At 40.7% G+C, this 23827-nt stretch overlaps 1 protein-coding gene across 3 annotated transcripts in view; it reads right to left on the bottom strand.

The window, feature by feature from the left end:
* Nucleotides 1-23827, bottom strand: part of FYB2 (FYN binding protein 2) — a 41528-nt gene that overhangs the window by 14085 nt on the left and 3616 nt on the right. For all 3 annotated transcript variants that reach the window (XM_081946487.1, XM_081946488.1, XM_081946489.1), the window contains exons 2-9: nucleotides 16896-17628; nucleotides 9647-9784; nucleotides 8676-8709; nucleotides 5318-5412; nucleotides 4157-4188; nucleotides 2026-2143; nucleotides 1311-1443; nucleotides 1154-1194 (exon numbers count right to left, since the gene is read on the bottom strand). In XM_081946487.1, the coding sequence (XP_081802613.1) occupies nucleotides 1154-1194; nucleotides 1311-1443; nucleotides 2026-2143; nucleotides 4157-4188; nucleotides 5318-5412; nucleotides 8676-8709; nucleotides 9647-9784; nucleotides 16896-17628 (1324 nt within the window). The remainder of the gene's footprint in view (nucleotides 1-1153; nucleotides 1195-1310; nucleotides 1444-2025; nucleotides 2144-4156; nucleotides 4189-5317; nucleotides 5413-8675; nucleotides 8710-9646; nucleotides 9785-16895; nucleotides 17629-23827) is intronic.

Genomic DNA, 23827 nt, shown 5'->3' with positions numbered 1-23827 from the left:
GCCTCCAGAGATTTTAAATGAAGCCTCTTCAAATAAGATTGTCAGTAAAAAGTATGACCTGCTTAGCCAAATGGTTTACCAAGACATCTTGGGCCAGGTGCTATTAATCAGCCTAACCTAACAAAATGAGGATGAGTTGGAAAATATCCATATATCTTTGCTTTGATACAAGTGAGAAAGAAATGAATAATATACTAAGGAAAAAATAGAGGAAGCAACTAATCATCTCTCCATCACTGACAAAAGCAAAGCTAGTTTAAGGAGCAAAGTGGAAAGTTCAGACTGAGAAATGACAGAGTATATTATTTAGGCTTTGAGTTTAACAACTTCAGATAAATTCTATATATACAGAAAAGTGAGGGGGAGGAATCTTTATTTCTAGAATAGTTTGCTGGCCTATGAAAAAGAACAGACAAATATGGGATTCCACTCAATGGAACACAATCAGACAGTGACTTCCCAGAAGACCACTGGATAACAATTGCAAAATAAGAACATGTATAATAAATATAAGCAGGCATAGAGGTGCTGTGGTCCTTCTACTTTTAGAAAAATTATCAGATACCCATTGGCAAATCTACAGCTTGAACGTGTCATAAGTCAAAGAGAAATCCTCAGTATGAATTATATAACCAGTTTATCTGAAAAATAAGGCTTTAGTTAGTGAATGTTATTTGTCTTACATTACAATTGCACTGTCATTATAAAATGTAAAGTAAAAATTAAAACTAAAACTACATTTTTACTTTACAAACTTTGCCATGAATTATCATTTTTCATGTGACAAAAGGGTGGCCTTATTAAACACATGGGATCTGACCATATTGGTTGAATTCTGACATATCTAAATTAAACTACTGTTCTGACCCAATTTATCTTTGAGAGTGTGGCCCCTGACACAGTACTCAGAAGCTTTTGGTATTTTTTTTCCTAAAAGGGATCTCAAAAATGAAAAAAAAAATAACTCATGTTTTTTTCTGTCTACAGACACTCCAATTTTCATACTCTTTCCACTGGCTGGGTAGTAAAGAGAATTCACTAGGAATCTGGATGGTTTTTCAAGAGTTAAACCTACTTTTGCGTAAATTTTTTCAGTAAATATTAAATATTCAAGCCCACTTTATTCTATAAGAAGTGTTATTTCTATACTTACTAGAATGCAAAGCAAATGATTTCTGGGCATCGGAGGATCGCCTGCAAAACAACATTTAAACAAAGTGATGTAAAAATACATCTGAAATGTTAAGAGTCACAATTTTTCAAAAAACTTAAATCTACATGTACTTTCGAAATGTCTATGAAACACTTACAGGTCTCTCTCTATCCCTTCCACATCGTCATACACTTGCTCTGCAGTTTGCTCCAATGTAGCAGTTCTTAGATCTGGGTCCCATTTCCCTTCATCTCTTCTTAAAGATTCCAGGCATACATAATCATCTGAAACTGAAGCAGAATTCTTGTTTCAGGCTCTCCTAAACATATACGAAATATTTAACCTGCCTAAATGCTGAAACTGCAACACGCATTCTGAAGATCCAAGAAGAGAAAGCTATGGAAACTGCATCGGCTTTTTGATGCACGTTTCTCCAAAATAGACCATTAAGGAAAAAACAGCCAACATTTTTTGCCGTGATTGTCCTCCTACATTGTCCATGGACTTTAAAATTGCACTTATAGTCACAGAACCCAGTTGTTACAAAACAGGCTGGCTTGGGCATTCTGAGAATTGAAGTTGACACATCTTCAAGTTATTTAGGCTGAGAAACACTGATATGAAATAATGTAGTATCAAGCTTTTCTTAAGCATATCCCACAATTTACCATTATTCTACATCAGCTCTTGAGATTGTCCCTTATCTCTCAACCTAGATGTACAAATATCAATTCTTCAATCCTTGGCAAAAAGTCAAGAGATACAAAGGACATCTTGTCAAGAGATGCTACGTATGGAGAGGTATAAAGGAGTACGTGTCACTTAACTCAGAGTAAAGCAGCAGCAACATCAACAACATGAATTTAACTCACAATCTCCATCCTTTGCCAATCCTTCTCCAGAGAAACACTGATTTGTTTCCTTTTGAGGCATATTCTTCTCAGTCCCTCTGATTCGGGGTTTTATGAATATACTTCGAGGATTGCACATCTGTTAGCACACATTACATTGCTTGGGTTAAAGAGTCCTTTCACAACATTCCTTGCTAAATTCACGATGTGGCACAGAGCACCTCTTCTAGCATACAAATCAAAGCAGATTAAATAAAGTACTTAATTATTTCTGATCAGGCGTTATCCAGGCCCAAATCTGTGTGATTCATCTCCATCTTGCACCTTCTACATGTTTCATCATAAGAAAACATTCCCCAAGCTTAATTCTTACATATACATTCCACTGAACTTTTAAGTAAAGGGGAAATGCATGTCCTACTTCTTTCCCAAGCCAAAACCAGGAGAAGACAATATTACATTAGGTGAGTAGAAAATTCCAGTGGGGAAAGAAACCTCCCCCCAACCATTTTACATATTCAACATTAGCATTTATTTAATTTTCCCAATTCAAAGATCTCCTGTGACATCCATGAGTAGACTGGGCAGCACTGCAAGGTTTTCAAGAAAGACACATCACCTTTTATAAGACAGTTTGTGCACATATAATCCAATAAGAAAATCAACATTAAGAATTGCCCATTTACTAAGTCAGAAAAATAATTGGTAGCAACATATATTTATATTCATACTTTGTGGATACGCAACACTATAGTTAATTGGACTAGCAATTTCAAGAGACTGAGATTAATAAAGACCAATGAAATCTGTAAGAGATTCACTACTGGAAACTGTTTGCCATTCAGAATATCGAACTGTTCCTTCTTCAAATATCATGTTCATTTTTGTGTGAACACACAGAGTCAGAGTTATACAGCTGCATAATTTAATTCTTGTATTAAAAACTTTCTTTTAGAAAACCCCAACACATAGGGCAATAGTACATAAATATTCCTGACTTAATATTTATTCAACCTATTTGTAGCAAAACAAAGAGTGCTTTAGTTTTCACAGATTGGTCACAAAATAATAGCTTTATTGACCTGGACATTGTTTTAAGGAATATCTCGGTCTGCATCTATGTTCCATGCCCTTCTAGTGAAATGTGGCTAGAATCCAAAAGACACTACGCAAAGTTTCCAAAGCATGCAGAGTAACATACACAAGCAAATTTTCCTTCCTGACTTTAATCCATGACACTAAATGGGTTGTCATTTCAAACATTTGCTAATCTTCCAAAGCAATTTTTGAAGCACAAGGAAAAGTAGGCTGACCCAAAAGTTATGGGAGAAATAACCTGCATGAAAAATAACTCATTGAATGCTTGTATGCTTGCCAGACGCTTCAGTTTTTATTATTCTCATATGGAACATTTGAAGAAAATTAATTAGCTTACTCAGAAAATTGGTTGAGAATTGACTTGTTTGTTCAACACACTTTCAGTTCTAGCAACAAATTAAATTTAACATATTTAGATTGTGTTTATATTATATACTTCTGGTTATATACTTATAACCTGCAACACAATGGATGAATGAAGCCAGTAACATTAAATTATCATCACAATTGCTTGACGTTAGGGCTAGGTTCATCCAATTTAAATAATGAAATTGCTATGTGGAAAAGGAGTCAGTAATTAGCTATAATTTGTAAAATATTGCCTTGTGTGTAGTAATCTAAAGGTAACATAAAATTCTAGCATAACAAAAAGTAATTTGTCCTGAGGTAAAAATATATATATGACCAATTCCAGAATGCTGAAATTCGATGCATTTCTATTTTAATATTAATCTTCTACTATTTAGGTGCTAGCTATAAACATACAATAGACAATAAGTTAAAGGAAACTAACTAGAGTAGGAGTGGGCAATTAATGTCCCCTTTATGACCTATGGACTTCAACTTCCAGAATTCTTGAATCAGTTGGCTCAGGAATTCTGGGATTTGAAGTATACAGGTCATAAAGGGGCAATTAATTGCCCACCCCTGAACTAGATGGATGAGCTCCATAAAGATGGATATTTTTCTACAGCAAGCCAAGTGCTGATCCATTGTTCTCTTTTTCTTCTCTCACTCCAATTATTTCATCAGACTAGAGATTGAGAGCACGTACCTTAGTATCTTCCTTTTCCAAAGACTTGAAAGCTAGAATCAAGGTTTAGTAGAAATTAGTACATTACACTTTGTAGTTTGTTTCAACTGCTTTGATAAAACTGCTAATGATAATAAGGAGTTACAAATAGATTGCTGTATAACCTACCTTCTCCAACCAGCTAAACAAAGTGAACCCAAACTAATATTTTTTAAAGACTAAAACTGCAAGATTTCACGCACTACAGATAGAATTAGAAGTAATCTTAATTCTATCCCCATCCAAATCTTAAAAATGAAAAACGTGTGTGAGAAAAGTTAATGAAAGATCACCTCTTTTCAGAGGCACATAGTTAAAAGAGTTTTTTTTTTCTAAAAGAGGTTAAAGTTAAATAGTACAAAAAGAAAAGAAAAAATATAGAGAAAAGCTTGATAAATTTGTTGAAACATAACACAGAATATAAAAGCCAAAATTACAGTGCACTGATGATTTCAGTTATTATCTAAGTGCTCCGATATTACCAAATCGGATAATAAAACATCTATTAACAAACAACAAAGTCCAAACCTCATCAAGGACTCGATAGTTCATTCCTGAGCTACATATATTCTCTTCTGTTGGACTTAAAATGTTAATGATTGACTACCATATTTTTGGAGTATAAGATGCACAGGTGTATAAGATGCACCAAGATTTTGAAGAGGCAAATTAAAAAAAAAGTTTTTGCACTCTGCAGACAACCCAAAAATGGCCCTTTTTTGTCAAAAAAAGGAAGCTTGTAGAGTGCTCCTGGGGCCTGGGGGGGGGGGGGCAAAAACGAGCAAAAAATTGGCCCTTTATGTCCTCCCCAGCCCCCAGGGGCACTCTGGAAGCCTCAAGGTTATGCATGGCCATTTTTGGAAAGGGGGTGGGGTTTTGGGAGGCCAAAATACTGTATTCAGTGTATAAGACGCACCCAGATTTTCACCCTCTTTTTTGAGGGAAAAAGGTGCATCTTATACTCCCCAAATACAGTAATTTCTCACCTCTGCTACTTAAATTCTCAAAGTATTACTTCTTCCACGGTGCTAATCACCAAATTCCCTCATGTTGCAAGCTAATGAGCCTTGGGAGTAGCTGCACATCTAATGAGCAATGTACACCCATATAGTCTGCATAAATGAAACAACGGTTGAAACTCACAGTGTATAGGTCGTTGAGCAGGATTAGGACAGTTCTTTTGCTGTTCCTGGTAGTATATGGTTTCTTCATAGGTGTTCAAATCTTCCAGTTCAGTACTGAAAATAAAGGAAGGGGCCATACCATTATTCTTTTCTGAAAAAGAACTTAGAAATCAATGAAAGTACTGTATTGGGGCGTTTTTGATTCCTTCATGGCAGAGATTTTCAATATATTGGTTGGAATCAGTCCTGTTTCTCTTCATCAACAGGGGTTTACACATGATTCTACTAGCCAAGAAATCTTGGGAGTGGTTTATATGATGTACCACTTTTCAATGTTGTATGGAAACCTACTCATAAAAGATAGCAACACAACAGGACCTCTAATGCCATTGGATCAACTCTCTGTAAGTTCTGCAACACTGAGAATCCCAACAAAGAACACAAAAAATAATATTCCACATTTTCAAGTATTTTTTTTGCAAGAATGAAAGTATAGTGCTTATTAGGGCCATTGAAAGGAAATTTGATTAAAAGTAAAATCAACTTTCCAAATCAGATAATTTGGAATCAAATTTGTCACCTCCTGACAAGCAGTCAATGTGGAAACCAGATTCACTTAACAACCATGTTACTAACTTAACTGCTTAACAGTGCAGTGATTCACTTAACAACTGTGGCAAGAAATGTCGGGCAATGGAACAAAATGTAACAACTGTTTTGTTTAGGAATAGAAATTTTGAGCTTAATTATGGTCATAAATTGAGGATTTCCCGTAGTGTATTGCTAGATGAGCATGGCCAAATGATTATTACTCTTATTAAACATTATAATACACCCAAGATATATCAATGTGCCACAGGACACCAGATGTACAATCAAATACCAGAAGAAATGGTAATCAGTCATCCAATATTTAACAGTTTGCTTCAAAATGTATTTTTTATTATAACTATAAAGCTGAAGTATAAATTAAGAGTGCTACGTAAACAAACAAATACAAACTCAAAAGATGTCATTTGTGCATCTAGATTAACTGCTAAACGTTGACTTGGAAATGATTCTTGTTCATCCAACCATCATTGGGGCAGTTGCTGTTCAGCCTTACACAAACAATAGCTTTATGCAGCTAAATCATCTTTCTGAAGTTTACTCATCAGCTTAGAATACACATCTTGCTACACTGATAAGAGCAATCTTAATTGCTCCTGACACATTTGTCTGCTTATCACAGTACCAGATACCTAAGGGACATACTGTACGTTTCTAGCAAGAAAGATCCAGAAACCCAAGCCATGTTCCCAAAACTGTCTATCAGATAATATAGATATCTTAACCCACATTCTTTCCAGACATGCAAACAACTGTAATCAAAATTCACATCTGCTGTTGAAAATCGTGGATACCTATGGCTTAAGCATTTTTGGATCGAGCAGATGCAAGTATTTGCAATCTTCAGTTTATAGAACTTCAGAAATTTCAAGCCAGAGACACTGAAGAAGAAGGGGAAGCCATTTCTCTTGTTGGAGAGAAAAGGGGAGAAAATAGCACATTATTTCAGATACCTAAGAACATGTTCACAGACAGGTTGGTACAAAGGCATTAAGTCCAAATAGAAATAGTGATGTTACGATATTTAGGAAAAAACACACAACAAGAAAATACTTTGCCAATTATCTGCATTACCATTTTCAATGTTGACTATAAAAATATTTGTATCCCTGGTTTAAGCCCCATTAGTGATGATTTGTATATTGCACTTCCATTCAGCCTTTCTTCCAAGACAATGTAGCCAATGCTGCTTTGCTTTTTTTCGTGGGTATAAAGCAGGAAGGGAGGAAGTTCTAGAGCAGTGTTTCCCAATGGTAACCATTTTAAGATGTCTGGACTTCAATTCCCAGAATACCCCAGCCGGCTTAAAATGGCTGCCATTGGGAAATATTGCTCTAAAGCAGCGATGGTGAACCATTTATGGCTCGCGTAAAGCAGGGGCATCACAGAGGAGTTGTGCGTGGGTGTGCTGCACCTATAATGCAATGTACGACCCCCAGCATTCATGCGTGCATGACAGGTGTGACCCCCCATTTTTTGCATGCTTTTTCACCCTCCCTAGGCTCCAGAAGCTTTATAGGAGCCTGGGGAGGGCGAAAATAGCCTCCCCCAGAGGCTTTGGGAGCTTCCCTGAAGCCTCTGGAGCGCAAAAAACTGCCCCTACGGGCAAACTGGAATTTTGGGAACGGACTTCCAGTTTGCTCGTAGGGCTGGTTTAAGCCCTCCGGAGCCTTTAGGGGCCTTCCGGAGGACAATAAACGCCCCTACGAGCAAACTTGAAGTCACTTTCGGTTTGCTCGTAGGGTTGTTTTTCATCCTCCGGAAGGCCCCAGAAAGCTCCGGAGGGTTTAAACCGGCCCTACGAGCAAACTGAAAGTTTGTTCCCAAAGTTCCGGTTTGCCCGTAGGGCTGATTTTTTTGCGCTCCAGAGGCTTCAGGGAAGCTCCTGAAGCCTCCAGACAGCCTCCGGGGAGGTGCAGGGGGGCAGTTTTCACCCTCCCCAGGCTCCTATAAAGCCTCTGGACCCTGGGGAGGGCGAAAAATGGAAGCAGAAAAAGACTAAAGTCAGCTGGCCAGTGCGCGCATGCATGGCAGTGTGCACAGGTGGCGCGCTGGCCAGCTGACAGACAACGCCTCGCGTGCCCTGACAAATGGCTCCGTGTGCCACCTGTGGCACACATGCCATAGGTTTGCCATCTCAGCTCTAGCCTATATTTATTTTTATTTCTTAGATTTTTAGACCGCCCCCTCTCCCAACAAGGGACTATAAAATAGATTAGACTGCGATACAGATTTGCTACTTTCCCAGTCAAACCTACAGATATTCCACAGCATTGCATTAGAGTCTGCTGCTAAAAATTACGATGCAGATCAAAAAAGCTAATTGTGACTGATGGATGGGTCCAGTTGTGAAGATCTCCGCAGTGAGCAGGGAAATGAGGGATAGTAGTTCATAACAATGCTCTGCATTAATGATTTTGGAAAAAGGTAATAAAAGCTAAATAAACACTAGGAATATTTCCTGAAGCAAATCTTTTCAATTACAGTATGGTTTATAAAGTGGAGATATAGCCCCCATAAATTTATTTCTGTTCTGCTTTATTTTTAATGCAAAATCTATTGCTGTAATCATGCTCACCCAAGAAAGCCAATAATGAAGGGATTTTATTAGATGCTTACAAATTTTCTCTGTTCACCTTAACTTCTCTTTTCTCTGCCAAACTTAATAGCTGTTGCATACATAAATACAAAACTGAGGAAAGGAAACAGTTTCTGAATCTCATTTTCAAGATGGCTTATTTGTAGGCAGTAAAGATATATTCACTTACATTTCAGGAGTCAAGTATGCATCATCTGGAGTATCTGAAAAGAAACATTAAAAGGAAACAATTACTCGAACCACACAATATAACAGAGAAGTTAAATTCGCTAGTGTATTGCTTGAATAAATCCATTCTCAGTAGGAGTTCCAGAGATTTCTGGATTTCCACAAACCTATCTCAAACTTTAGACTAATTATTGGGTTAATATTGGAGACGACCATGAGAAAAATATCCATAAGAAAGTTTCATTACATATCAGAGTTGCTTGACCGTAAGATGGATAGCATATAAATTTAAGAAAAATAAATGAAAGTATGGAATCAAAGGAGTTAAAACTGATATTTGTCATTCATTGAAACTTGATGTCAATTAGTGTGGAGAGCCACGGTGATGCAGGACACTTCAGACTGAAGAACATGAGAGACGGGAACACGTTAGAATAGCAGCGAACATCACTTACTGAATTGTGGGACAAAAGCAAAATAGCCCCAAATGAACAAATTCTTTATTATTCAATAGCTATTAGGATATATTGAAATAAGTAAAGGTTCCCTTCGCACATATGTGCTAGTCGTTCCCAACTCTAGGGGGTGGTGCTGATCTCCGTTTCTAAACCAAAGAGCCAGCGCTGTCCAAAGTTGTCTCCATGGTCTTGTGGCCGGCATGACTAAACACCGAGGTGCACAGAATGCTGTTACCTTCCCACCAAAGTGGTGACTATTTTTCTATTTGCATTTTTACATACTTTCGAACTACTAGGTTAGCAGAAACTGGGACAAATAATGGGAGCTCACTCCGTTACGCGGCACTAGGGATTTGAATCACCGAACTGCCGTCCTTTCTGATCGACAAGTTTAGCGTCTTAGCCACTGAGCCACCGCGTCCCCTGGAAAAAGTACCTCACTCTATTAGAAATAACTACAGTTCTGGGCACCTTGTAACCGTTTCCTTGCAATGCCACCAAGTAAATACCTTACCTGGAAAATTCTGCTGGAAGGCACGAAGATCTACTTTGGGAGGTCTTGGTGGTTTCTTTGGAGGAGGACCAAGCTCTTTGATAGAAGGAAGGAGCTTGATTTTTGGAACCTTGGCATCTTCATCATCAGGACATCTTTCTGTACCAAAGAAATGAATCAGTCTTAAGATTTGAAGAAAGAGGAGTGGAAAATGCATATTCATGAAAGAACAAATTATTTTCGTTTTTCCAATTTTTTTATTTTTTAAATAAAAACAAATAAAATCATCCTCCATTACAAAATTGTAGAAAGTGTGTCAATTGGTTACACAGAGTTGTCGTGCATCCCTTCCACCGTCATCACTTCTAACTCATATCAAATTATCTACTTTACATCACATATATTTATATATAATTGCTATACCTCATTCTTCATATGACTATAGTTGTTTTAACATTCCTTTATAACAAACATTCCAAAATTTAAAACAAAACCACATAGTGGCATTCCCTTATCTATTTTCAATATCATCCAATCACATTATTCCTTTATAACACATTCAAAATAAAAAAAATAATTATGTTTAATAACAAAGTTTTTAAACTTCTTTTCTTAATCATTGTTTACAACTTTTATCCAATTTCCCTTTCATCCTGTCAATACAAATTATTACATTATTATCATTATCAGTCATTTATTTAGTGATAGTTTGACTAAGTTTAACTTACTTTTCCCCCTTTTTTACCATTTAATTTTTTTACCAAATTTCCTCTTATCAAACCAATACATATATATACATTGTTATCCTTATCAATTATTTACTGAGCATCTTCCATTTTTCCATCAGGTTTTGCCACATTAAAGTTTATATTTTCAATATTTTCCAATCTCTTCTCAATTCTTTCTGTTGTTTCTAATAATTTTTGAATTCCCAACATAATCTGTTGTAGTGTTATGATTTCTTTTTGAAGTCATGTCATCCTTGCAATTAATAAACACTGCCACTCTAGTTTAAAAATAAATCTGTTTTCACTTCTTTCCAGCTAGCAACAAGCATCCAAAGAGCACCTACATAAACAATCCATGCCCTTCTTTATAAACAAACTGAAGCCTTTGAAGTGCAAGGTCAAAATGATCAAAGGGAAAAAAGAAAAAGCAATGTTTCCAGGTCTCAACCTCCAACCTCCAAGTGGCAGTGTAACTACTTTTCCCTCTAAGGTTGCTACCCTCTTTATATACCTTTTAAATCTTCTTTATGTTTCAGGCAGGGACCTGCGGTCAGGGGAGGCAGGGGAGGCAGAGCCTCACCTCTCATCATGAAATAATAATATATAATAATAATATCCACAAGGGAGTTTCATATATATAAGAGGAAGAGGAGGGAGGAGGAGGAGCGCGCGTGGGGCAGTGCCAGCTGGGCAACCGGCGGAGGCTGGAGGGTTCTCGGAAGCGCCAATAACCTTCCTGCCTCCGCTGTACTTTGCGTGCTCCTCGCGACTGCAATAGACGTCCAGAATTGGCAGGGGTTTGATGACGTTGCCGCAGCTGCCATGCGTGGATGGACAGAAGTAGCCAGAGTGGCTCTGAGGCAGTCTGGCAGACGAGCGACTGAGGATCAGGCTGCCTGATCCTCCATCGTTTGCTCGCTCGCTCTTTCGTCCGCCTGGACCCCTCAGCGCCACTCTGGTTATTTCCGTCTGGCCGCGCCCAGCAGCGACGTCGGCGACATCATCAAGACGAAGTGGCTTGGAGGCAAAGTGCTTTTCAGTGCTTTTCTGTGCATCTGACGTTTAGATAGATAGCCGGATGTCCTAAACGCCAGAGGAACAGAAAAGCAGCTGCTGTCGGGGATCGCGGAGCGCGAGCCGGCGGAGCATGCTCAGGAAGGCGGGGAATGGGATCACGTGTGCTGGAGGCTGAGGCACACGTGGTCCCATTCCCCGCCTTCCTGATGACGTCACCAGCCTCACCAGCCATAAACCTCACCGCACGTCACTGGTTTCAGGCTTAGAAGAAATAAAGTTCTTAAATTAAACCAAATAAAAAGAAAAAATCCATCCCAACCAATATTGTAGAAGTAAAGGAAAAAAATTAATCCATAGATAAAAAAAGAAATAGAAGAAAATCCGAAACTTTCACTTTAAAAAGTAAAAAAATATTCACACAATTTCCATTAATAGGAAAAGAAAACACACACACACTGTCCAATAATGCTTAATTCCTCCTCTTATTTCCTTTTCTTTACCAATTTAATTTAACTTCAATCTTTTTTGGGCAGTCGTTTATAAAAATAAAATTTCCTCACCAGATGGATACACTTTCTGTTTCCGCTTTTCCTTCCGTTGCGGAGCTGTCCTGACTTTAGCAGCTTGAGGCTGTCCTTTTTGTCGTCAGCTAGAAGAGATTCTCTGGGATCAATCAGGGACTTTGCAATGTCCCTGAGATCAGCATGACTTACTCTTCCCTGTCACCATCTCTTCAGGATGGTTTAGGTCAGATGGACCATTCAGCGGCAAAAGTATCGACTGCGATCTAAGAGCCTTGAGATCGCATGATGTATCGTCGTGACGTCAGCTCCTTTCTCCAAATTATTTTCTTCTAGTTCCAGCAACTTTCTTTCATGGTATTTAATTTCATTGTACGAGGTGCAATGACAATAAAGTAAACTAAATTAAAGTATGTAGGGAAGGTCCATGCCAATGTATGCCTGCACTGGCCTTTTGGCTGCAGAACTGGCAGCATCTGTACCAGTAGTGGGATTCAATTTTTTTTACTACCGGTTCTGTGGACATGGCTTGGTAGGAGTGGCAGGGGAAGGTTACTGCAAAATCCCCATTTCCTCCCAATCAGATGGACTCAGGAAGCAGAAAGTAGATGGGGACGGGCCAGTCAGAGGTGGTATTTACCGGTTCTCCAAACTACTCAAAATTTCCGCTACCGGTTCTCCGGAACTGGTCAGAACCTGCTGAATACCACCTCTGATCTGTACCACAATAATTAACAAGGTATCATTTAATGTCCTCCAAACTCTGGTTCCTAGCATTTCGTAGGGAAGGGGAGAACCACTTATCCAAATGTTTCAGCATGAACGGGCAATTTTTTGATCATAGGAATCATACTTCTTTTTTTCCTCAATTCTTTTTTTTTTTGATGGATGAATCCTGCAACGAGTGAGCAGTGATGCAAAAATATCATTGAAGCAAAGTGGGATAGGATGGATACTCGTGTTTTGGTGGGAGAGGGGTTCTACCACATTTGTTATTTTCCATATTGTATTAAATGATTGGATTCATATTTTTTTTTGTACTTGTCTGGAAAAAAAAACCCCGACAGCAAATCATACTGCTGTTTAATCTGCAGCAAAACAAGTAATTTTGAATACATTGGACTTAATGGGGAGACCCAGATTAGGGACTCCATTGACACAGGGAGATCCCTAAATGACTTTAGACCAGTCGTTCGATCTCAGTTCAACCTATATTAAATTGTTATGGGATAAAATTAATGAGCTGCTTCCTGGTCTACGTCACTTCTCTGAGAAAATTTGGAATATAAATGTGGTAAGCAAATAAAAGTAATGACCTTGGGGACTGAAAAAAATGCAGCCTTGCATATTATATATTGTGGAATTGAAGGAGGAGAACGGTTCACCCAAATTATTCAAAGCCTAGAGCAACTTCTCTAAATTTAGGACTTTTTTTTAATTAAAAAAGGGGAGAGGACGGCATGGCAGCACTGAAACAACAAAGGCAAAAAAGTTGAAGTTTCTTTTAATTTATGAAACTTACATGGCTACTGGATAGATGGATGGCCATATAAATTTGATTAATAAAATCATTATTTCCCCCCTGTTATTTGCTTAAAATTGACAGCCAAATACATTTCCTAAATAAAATAAATTCTATTTTGTCTGTGGATGTTGTCATAAATATAAAACCTAAAGTCATTGAATGAAACTATAGGCTAGAAAGGCAGGGCATTACTTCTTCACACAACCAAAGGACATTGGACAACTTTGTGTTGGATATGGCCATCAGCAACACAAAAGCCATGATAGCTGTGGAGTTACTGATTTTAAGAACCTGTATGCCACCTTATACAATCTGCTCAGTTTCTCAACATTCTTTTGCTGAGGAAAATGAATAAGAGGATGTGATGATGCATCTCTCCCGCATGCAGACTGGAAAGTAAGCAGCTCATAAGATGGGATGGGTATGATCTTGCAGAACTTGTTTGTGTTATTTTATGACAGCCACACTGTACACCAGATTCATAAAAAATGAAAATCCTGTGACTCAGCACTGAAAAGCCACTTAGAAAGGTCAGTTGGGAGAAAACCCTGGAAGCTACATTCAAAATCTCATCGTATGAATCACCTGCATTCATTGTAAGTTGGCAAAATTACAGCTTAATATTAAATTCCTGTGAGGCAACTTTTGCCGGGGAAAAAATAAAATCAATTAAATATTAATCTTCTTCAGTGTTGGCTTTGGTCCTGGATTTTGTGAAGACTGTCAAAGTCAGAGCTTCCCAATGGTAGGTTTCTCCTCCTGAGTTTGCAAAAAATTCCTTTCAGCAGCCACAACAGCATGCTCTGAATGTTTGCCTGGGGAGCCACACATTTTTTCTATCCCTCTGGTTACTATAAGAGCAAGCACATAGCTTAATATTTATGAAGAACAGACGCTGATTAGTAACTAGTTGGGTGCCATCACTTCAAGGCTTTAATCAAACAATAGAGAAATAACACAGTCAGAAAGCCTAATCTTTATCCATCTCCTACAAGTATTAAGCTACAGTCTGGGAAACAAGGCATGGAGTTCACTGTTGCATTAACTGTCCCGTTGTTAGAGCCTATGCATCAAGTTGATTTGATGATGTGTTGGAAAAAGCTTTATGATATTTTGGCTCGCAGATGTCCCCAAAGAGAAGTTAAGCTTATGTTAGTGTAAGAATTGTCATTCTAATAAAGAAGGGTAGTATCTTCTATGATGGCTGGTATGATACGGACCTTTATCTACCACAACCCTCTATTATCACCCAAACATTGACACCAGGTCTTATGGGCCAGTAAAATATTACTTTCGTCAAGCCTCCGGGAGGGCAAAACGGCCCTCCAGAGGACAGAAATGGACCTGTTTCCGGACTTCCAGATCTTCCGGAACTTCTGGTAGGTCCATTTTTCGCCCTCCCAGAGCCTTCGCACAGGCCCTGTACTTACCTGGCATGATGAACGGGCTGTGTGGAGACTCTTGGGAGGGGTGGGGAGGGGAGGTGAAGGGCAGGGTGGGCGGGGCCAGCCAGTACTTGCAACAACCAGGTCGGTGAACCAGATACAAAATTAGCATCCGGTTGACCCAGACCAGTCCAAACCGGCTGAATCCCACCCCCGTTTACAACCTGAAAAAACAGTTATCACCAATGGATATATGATATTTCTAAAGGCTAGGAAGCAGTTGTAGACTAATCACTTTTTGTCTGTGCTCTGGCTATAATTGTCCTTAGACCTTTGAAGCAAATATAACTGACTTAATATCAGAAAAGACCAGCTCCGAGACCAGCTCGAGGCGGTGGTGAGGCCCCTGCTCAAGAGGCCTTCACTTGACCCAACGGAGCTAGCTAATTATCGTCCAGTCTCCAACCTCCCCTTTTTAGCGAAGGTTGTTGAGAATGTGGTGGCGTAGCAATTTCCACGTCACCTCGACGAATCCGTATATCTAGACCCACGCCAGTCCGGCTTCCGACCCGGGCACAGCACCGAGACAGCCTTGGTCGCGTTGGTGGATGATCTCTGGAGGGCCAGAGATAGAGGTTGCTCCTCTATCCTGGTCCTATTAGACCTCTCAGCGGCTTTTGATACCATCGACCATGGTATCCTACTGCGCCGGCTGGAGGGGATGGGAGTCGGAGACACCGTTTTACGGTGGTTCGGCTCCTACCTCTCCGGCTGGATGCAAAATGTGTTGACTGGGGGGCAGAGGTCAACCCCGAGGCCACTCTCTTGTGGGGTGCCGCAGGGGTCGGTCCTCTCGCCCCTTCTGTTCAACGCATACGTGAAGCCGCTGGGTGAGATCATCCGTGGTTTTGGGGTTGAGTACCATCTGTACGCTGATGATACTCAGTTGTACATCTCAACCCCAAGCCACCCCAACGAGGCTGTCGAAGTGATGTCCCGGTGTTTGGAAGCCGTCGGGGTCTGGATGGGGGACAACAGACTCAAACTCAACCCCTCCAAGACTGAGTGGCTGTGGCTACCGGCGCCTCGGTTCAGCCAGTTGATTCCATCACTGGCCATAGGGGGCGAACAATTGCCCCCTGTGGAACGGGCGCGCAATTTGGGCGTCCTCCTAGACGCCCGGCTGTCAATGGATGATCATGTGGCAGCCGTGGCAAGGGGGGCGTTCCACCAGGTTTGCCTGGTGCGCCAATTGCGCCCCCTTCTGGACCATGATGCCCTACGCACAGTCACTCATGCACTGGTGACGTCTCACCTGGACTACTGTAACGCTCTCTACATGGGGCTTCCCTTGGGACGCGCCCGAAGACTGCAGCTAGTCCAAAACGCAGCCGCGCGGGTAGTCATGGGGAGTACTAGGTACTCCCACGTAACACCTCTCCTGCGCGAGCTGCACTGGCTACCTGTGGTCTTTCGGGTGCGTTTCAAGGTTCTGATCACCATCTTTAAAGCGCTCCATGGCATAGGGCCTAGTTACCTGCGGGATCGCATCCTCCCACATACATCCCTGCGGCCAATCCGCTCTCACAGGGAGGGCCTTCTCCTGGTGCCGTCCACGAGGCAATGCCAACGGGCGACACCAAGGAGTAGGGCCTTCTCTGTGATGGGCCCAACCCTCTGGAATGACCTCCCCCCGATATTAGAACCACTACTGACCTCCGCTCCTTCCGACAGAAACTGAAAACACACCTGTTCCGACTGGCTGGTTTGGCATAATTTTAACGTCTACCTCCTGGCATACACATTCTTACTGGTTTTTAGAGGGATATTGTTTTAAATTTAACTTGATATTTTAAACTTTTGTATTGATTTATTTATTAGCTGTACAGTTTGGCATATTTTACCCTCCTCTTATACATGTATTTATATAGTTATTTCTACGTTTTAATCTGTTGTATTTTGGTACGGACTGTACACCGCCCCGAGTCCCTTTCGGGAGAGGGGGCGGTATATAAACGCTAATAATAAATAAATAAATAAATAAATAAATAAATAAATAAATAAGAAAAGAAAAATATTAAACATGATATTTACCATTTGAGACCTTGCTTAGACTGTTCGAATTGTTCAAACTATTTGGAGACAAACCAGCAACGACTCTATTTAAGCTTGTCTGACTTCTTGGAGGAACTGGAGGTGAAGTCGTAGGAACAAATTCATTCTGTACGTGGGACGGAGGCTTACACACATCAAGGACAATCCCTTGCTTAAGTCCAGCTACTTTTGCTTTGTCCTCTGTCGAAATCGCAACATTAGCAACTTGTGGGTGGGAAAGAGAAGTTGTCCTGATCGTACACTGTGGGGGTATTGCACCACAGTTCTGGTCCCCTTGTGCTGAAGCACTTTCCCAAATGTGCAGTGTGTTGCGAAAAGAACTGCTCGCTCCTTCAAGTCCTTGAGGAGAAAGGCAAGATCTTGGATGTGGTTTCTGTGATTCATCCCCCAATAAAGGTGGCTTGCAAATGGCCCCAGAGAGGTTTGAGTCCTTCTTGTCTTTGAGCCTGGCCTTTGGGAATACAATAGGTTTGACTTGCCTGCTTTCCAATTTCTGTGACGTGTAACTGAACTGCTTGGTTTGCTGTTCAGGATCTGGAACCCGCCTTTGGTGCAAGCGTGTTGGTGTGGGTTGAGATGCAGAGGAGCCACCTGTATTTTGCCGTGGACTGAATTTGGCAGGAGGCTTCTTTGCAGATTCCATGAGCATATTGGAAAAATTGGAATCATTTTGAAACATTGCTCGAAGACTGCCAAAATCTCTGGGCTTTTCCTAAAATAGACCAAAAGAGAAAAGGTAATTGCCAGTTGCAGCGCTACCAGTGAATTAGTGCCTGGTGAAAATGTAACTCTGTTACTCATGCTGGAACTAAATTAAAATCTTTCCAGGCCTCCTCTGAATATCCATTGTATCACAGTAATAGTTTAATCATTAGCATACTGGAGCTAATACTAATATAAATAACAAAAGCTGAATAGAAGCACAACAAGGGAAGACTGAAATCCTTGTAGTGAGGAAATTATGTCCAACTACCTAGTATTAGTAAGAAGAGATTTTTTTCCACTGGATTACTGCAAAAGTAGTTAATCTGGTAACCTCCAGAACTCCTGGACTGTTTTTTCTACTTTCCATGAGCCATTCTCATTAGATTTAATCTGAAAAGTTCCTGATCATCTGCCCATGGAGAACTGTAAATCAAGTCTATCTTAATGACAATTGCTCTTGCTTTTCTCTCTAATTCTTGCCATTAATTAGCTGGAAACTATACACAAGTTAATGTTGTGCGGTAGGGATGGAGATGAGAAGGAAGAAGGGAAAAACATTTAAAATAACAAAGCACTTTTTACTATCATAACTTTTGGGCCCAGAAATCAACTCTCATAAATTCTGGCTGAGCCTCACTGTAACAATTTATTTCTTCCAGTTTTAAAAAGGTCCTCCGGATATGCTTAGAACTGTGATAGTGAAGTTATGGCATGCGTGCCACAGGTGGCACGCTGAGCCATTTGTTAGGGCACCCGAGGCATTGCCCTGTCAATTTCAGTGCACATGCACGCCCTGGCCAGCTGACTTTGGCCTTCTATTAAGGCCGTTTTTCGCACTTCGGAGGCTTCCTTAAAGCCTCTGCAGTGCGAAAAACCACCCCTATGGGAAACCGGAAATTCAGGGACGGACTTCCAGTTTGCTCGTAGGGCTGTTTTTCGCCCTCCAGGAACCTTAGGGAGGTTTCCATGAAAACTCTGGAGGGCGAAAAACGGTCCTACGGCCAAACTGGAAGTCACCAGTCCCGAACTTCTGGATTGCCTGTAGGGCTGTTGTTGTTTTTTTTGCCTTCCAGAGGCTTCAGGGAACTTCCTGAATCCTCCGGAGGGTTTCTGGGAGGGTGGGGGAAGCTGTTTTCGCCCTCCTCAGAAAGCCTCTGGAGCCTGGCAAAAAAAGTGTGCCAAAAGCAAGTTGGGGTTGTGTGCACATGCGCGCTGGGGTTGGCACATATCATTATGGGTGTGGGAACACCCATACACGACCCCCCTGCGCTCCCCCCGCTTTTGGCACGCAATCCAAAAAAGGTTAGCCATCACTGTGGTAGAACCAACCTTTCCCAGAACGGACAACAACTAATTCTGGGCATTACACACCTTGGACATTTGGAGGCTGCCACAATGAGCAAGAGGGTGGTACTAGTTTGAACCACCTGATGAACTTAATGGCCTCACCTAGCATGAGAAACATGTATGTTAGCTGGTTTTATCCTGAAATAGATCAGAGATTAGAAAATCCAGGGGAAACAGACAGCCCTAGACAGAAGTTCCATTATGCTGAAAAGAGACATGCTGATGCCTTTAATGAGAAAACAACACAATTGAGCCTTGTCCTGAGATGTTATTGAATTTTGTATAATTGCATCCAACTTATTAAATACCAAATGGTCTCCTCTGAATAACCTCTCGTAGTCATTGCCAGTGTTTCCACATTAAACAGTGTGATGTAAAGCATCCAAGGGATACTTCAGTTGTTCTGATTGTGCTAGAGCAGCCAGCTGCACGATGCAACCAGGCATGCCAAAGACTCTAGTTGAAACTGGAATCTATCTGCAATTAACACTGCCATACAAGAAAGACAAATGAAACCCACTGATCTTCATCTAAAACACCACGCAGTGTTATGGCTATAACCAATGGCAGCAAAGATTAAACAAACAGCATTGTGTCTGCAGCGTGGGCACAATATCTGCCTGCTTTTCAAGGAACAAAAACAGCCCAAACGCACAGCCCTGTTTATGGTTCTTTATTGAAAACCAGGTGCTCCTCTATTTCTGAATTCTCTTAGGTGGTACTCAGAGATGGCCCAATGAAAACAGAAGCCTTTGCCAGGTCACAACACTGCAACAAGGCATCCCAGAAGGATTGTATTCCGGAGAAGAATTATGGTATTATGAGTTAAAACACAGCTGAAACAATAGATCTGGATCCAGAAGAGATGCCTCTGCTTCTAAAGAGCACCACAGGTGCCACGGCGCGTCCATGAAGCACAGCACAGTATGCTGGAATTTGAAAATAGCTCTGACAAAACCAGAGATTCTGCAGTGGCACAATATACACACAACAGATCATTCACTATACTCCCATCACAACTGGGAAATGGACAAATCCCTTTTTTTTCCTTCTTACAATCTGCCATATTTTTCAGATTATAAGATGCACTTTCCCCCCCTAAAAGAGGCCCGTCCTTGCATCCCATTTTTATGAAAAACGGGCTGTTTTTCACCAAAACAGAGGTATTTTTGCCTTCCACCATGCCCAGAACCACTTTGCAGGCCTCAGCAGGGCTGGGGGAAGGGGAAAATGCCCCCTTTTTGGTGAAAAATTAGGGCATTTTTGCCTTTCTCCAGCCCTGAAGCCTGCAGAGTGCTCCTGGGGGCCAGGGAAGACAAAAAGTTTTTCCCCCTACTTATTTCTTCAAAATATTGGTGCATCTTATACACCGGTGGGTCTTATAGAATGAAAATTACGGTACTTTCTGATCATTTCTTTTTAACAAATCTGATTCATTTCCTATCTTAATTATTTGTACAGATAACTCAAAGTGGCAAACATATCCAACACAACATCCACCTCCTATTTTTCCCACAACTACAGTGCTGTGGGTTGTGTTGGGCTGAGAGAGAGGGACTGGCCTAAAGCCACCCAACTGGCTTTCATGGCTAAGATGGGATTTGAACTCACAATCTCCCGCTTTCTAGCCTGGTACCTTAACCACTTGTTAGGGCATCTTGTTAAACCTTAATTTTTAGTGGCGGGATATCCTAATGCAAGATTCTGGGAGGAAAGTTCCCTTCTTTCCTACTCCAAATCAAGTTTGATAAGGCCTAACAGTTCTTCACTTATCACCTTTCTAACTAAGAGAGAAAAAGAGAGAAATTCACAATGGGGGAGAAAGAGAGAGAGAGAGAGAGAGAGAGAGAGAGAGAGAGAGAGAGAGAGAGAGAGATCTATTACTAATTAGAAATCCTTTGCAATTGCAAACACCTCTGAAATAAATTTCCTCAAGTTCAATATTAATGTAACCTTTACTAAACAAACAGGAATTCTACAGGAATTCCTGTAGAATATAATGCACCTAGAATTTTTTAAGTTATCTCAGTCCAATAGATGACCAATGTTTATGACTAACACAAAGCTATAAACTGTACTTTACAAGGTACTATAGTTGTGTCAGATCAGATAAGCCACATTATGCATCAGTACAACCACATGATATGTAACTACTATGAGTTGGTACCAATATATTACTGAACTCTAGAGATACATGTGTCACTTTTGTTCTACAACAGGGCTGTCAAACGCTCAGCCTGCGGGCCAGATGCATCACATGCTGGCCAGGCCCATGCCCAGTTTAGCAAAAGGGGGGGGGGAAGTCCTAACACGTCACGTGACACCACCGTGATGACCTGAGTTTGACACCGTTGTTCTACAATGACAACAAATTCAAGAGTTGGAGTTGTTTCTTTTCTAACAAGACTAGAAGTTTTTTTATTGCATAAAAAGCAATAAAAAGCCATTTTTATTACTATTACTCACTCTTCCTACCCTAATGTTCATTGACTTATTGTAAGCTTAATTAAACATTGGAAAGAAAAGTGCAAGCAATGCCAGTTACTTTTCTCTCCAATGTTTAATTAAGCTTACAATAAGTCAATGAACATTAGGGTAGGAAGAGTGTGAATTATCATGTAATAGTAACAGAGTTGGAAGGGACCTTGGAGGTCTTCTAGCCCAACTCCTCACTCAAGCAAGAAATCCTATATACCAGTATGGTGAACCTATGGCACGTGTGCCACAGGTGGCACTCGGAGCCATTTGTCAGGGCAAGGCCCTGCCCTGTCAGTATGTGCGTGCTGGCCAGCTGAGTTCACCCTTTTTAAAGCCATTTTTTGCCCTCCCCAGGCTCCAGAGCCTTTATAGGAGCCTGGGGAGGGCGAAAAGAGCCTCCTCCACCCACCCAGAGGCCCTCCGGAGGCTTCATGAGCTTCCCTGAAGCCTCCGGAGCTCAAACAACTGGCCCTATGGGCAAACCGGAACTTCGGGAACGGACTTCTTGTTTGCTCAGAGGGTTGTTTTGACTGCTCCGGAGGCTTCAGGGAAGCATCCTGAAGGTCCCTCAAGCCTTCGGAGGACTTCAAAGGAGGCGGGACAGGCTGTTTTTGCCCTCCTATAAAGCCTCTGGAGTCTGGGGAAGGCAAAAAAAAAGCATGCAAAAAAATGGGGGGAGCACCTGTAGTGCGCGCATGCGCACTGGGGGGATCGGCATTGCATTATGGGTGCGACACGCCCACACACTACCCCCCTGCAGTCTCCCCACTTTTGGCATGCATGTCAAAAAAGGTTCGCCATCGCTGCTATATACCATTATGGACAAATGACTATCCAATCTCTTCTTAAAATCTTCCCACAACTTCTGGAAGCAATTGCTGATTATTTGTTCTCACTGTCTGGAAATTTCTCCTTAGTTCTAGGTTGGGTCTTTCTTTGGTAAGTTTGCAAGTGTTATTTCTTGTCCTGCCTTTAGGTGCTCTTAGGTTGTTGCTCTCTTCTCTGTAGCAGCCCTTCAGTGCAGAAAATCAGATCTTTTTGTTTAAGGAATTTTTAAAGAGATTTGGGGGAAGATTAAGGATAAAGAGCACAAGAATAGAACAATACAACCCAAAGACATGTGAGGGGAGACTCACTACAGTTGCACTTCAAGAATCTAGAATTCATTTTGTAAATCAAAAGGAGAACATGCTTGGAGAATCATTTATTTCCAGGTACTAAATACTCTAATCTCAGGAGGCACGTGTTGCCACCTGCATCAGGGACTACAACTAGACTGACACACATTGCACCAAGGACGTATCTACTCATGCAGGTTTTCCCCACTAATCCAACAGGTTCTCAAAAAAGCAAAAGAAGGGGAGAAAGCAAAAGAAGCCATTATTCAAGTAGTTTCACAATTAAAAATAAACTGTACAATATCAAGTGTAGATGCAGACCATCTCAGGGGTCTTAGATTACTAGTACAATCTAGTCTCTCAGAAGCAGCTCCATTCTTCAGTGGATCTTACTTTGTGTACTTTATAACAACAACTGCAACAACAATAATAATAATTCTAAATTTATCGGACTTGAACATTCTGACTCTACTTGGAACAGCTTATATCCTCTGACGTTACCTTAACAGTTCCTAGGTCCTTGGTTAGGACTTGAGCTGTTGAGATACCAACCAGCCCCAAAGGCTGTGAATCTCACCAAATATGTAATAATAATAATAATAATAATAATAATAATAATAATAATAATAACAACAACAACAACAACAACAACAACAACAATAACAATAATCATTAATCATTAATACATGTGCAGTTCCAATGATATGCTACTCAGCTGGAATCATCAACTGGACTCTGGCTGAACTAGAAAACTTGGACCGGAAAACACACAAACTTTTGAATATGTACCATGCTTTACATCCATGAAGTGACATCGACAGGTTGTACCTGCCAAGAAAATGAAGTTTGAATGATTATGTGAACCAAAGTACAGAAAAATTGCTGCAGGCTGTGAAAATGGAGAACAGCATAAAAACAACAGAAACAAAGGCAGAATATAAGGAAAAACAGCTGGATGACAGATTAAATAGATGGAAAACCAAAGCTTTGCATGGACAGCACCTGAAAAACCTGGAAGGAAAATATGATGACAATTTGTCATGGACATGGTTTAAGATGGGAACTATCAAGAAAGAAACAGAAGGTTTAATACTGGCTGCTCAAGAATAAGCACTGCAAACTAATGCCATGAAAGCGAAGATACAAAAATCCACTGACAACCTAAACTGCCAACTTTGCAATAACAAAGTTGAAACTGTTTCACATTTAATACGTGAATGCAGCAAAATTGCACAAACTGATTACAAAGCTAGACATGACCCA

The sequence above is a fragment of the Natrix helvetica genome, assembly GCF_964273705.1.
Source record: "Natrix helvetica genome assembly, chromosome: 3".
Lineage (NCBI taxonomy): Eukaryota > Metazoa > Chordata > Lepidosauria > Squamata > Natricidae > Natrix > Natrix helvetica.
The sequence above is the reverse complement of the archived record's forward strand: the minus strand, read 5'-3'. Positions and strand labels throughout refer to the sequence as shown.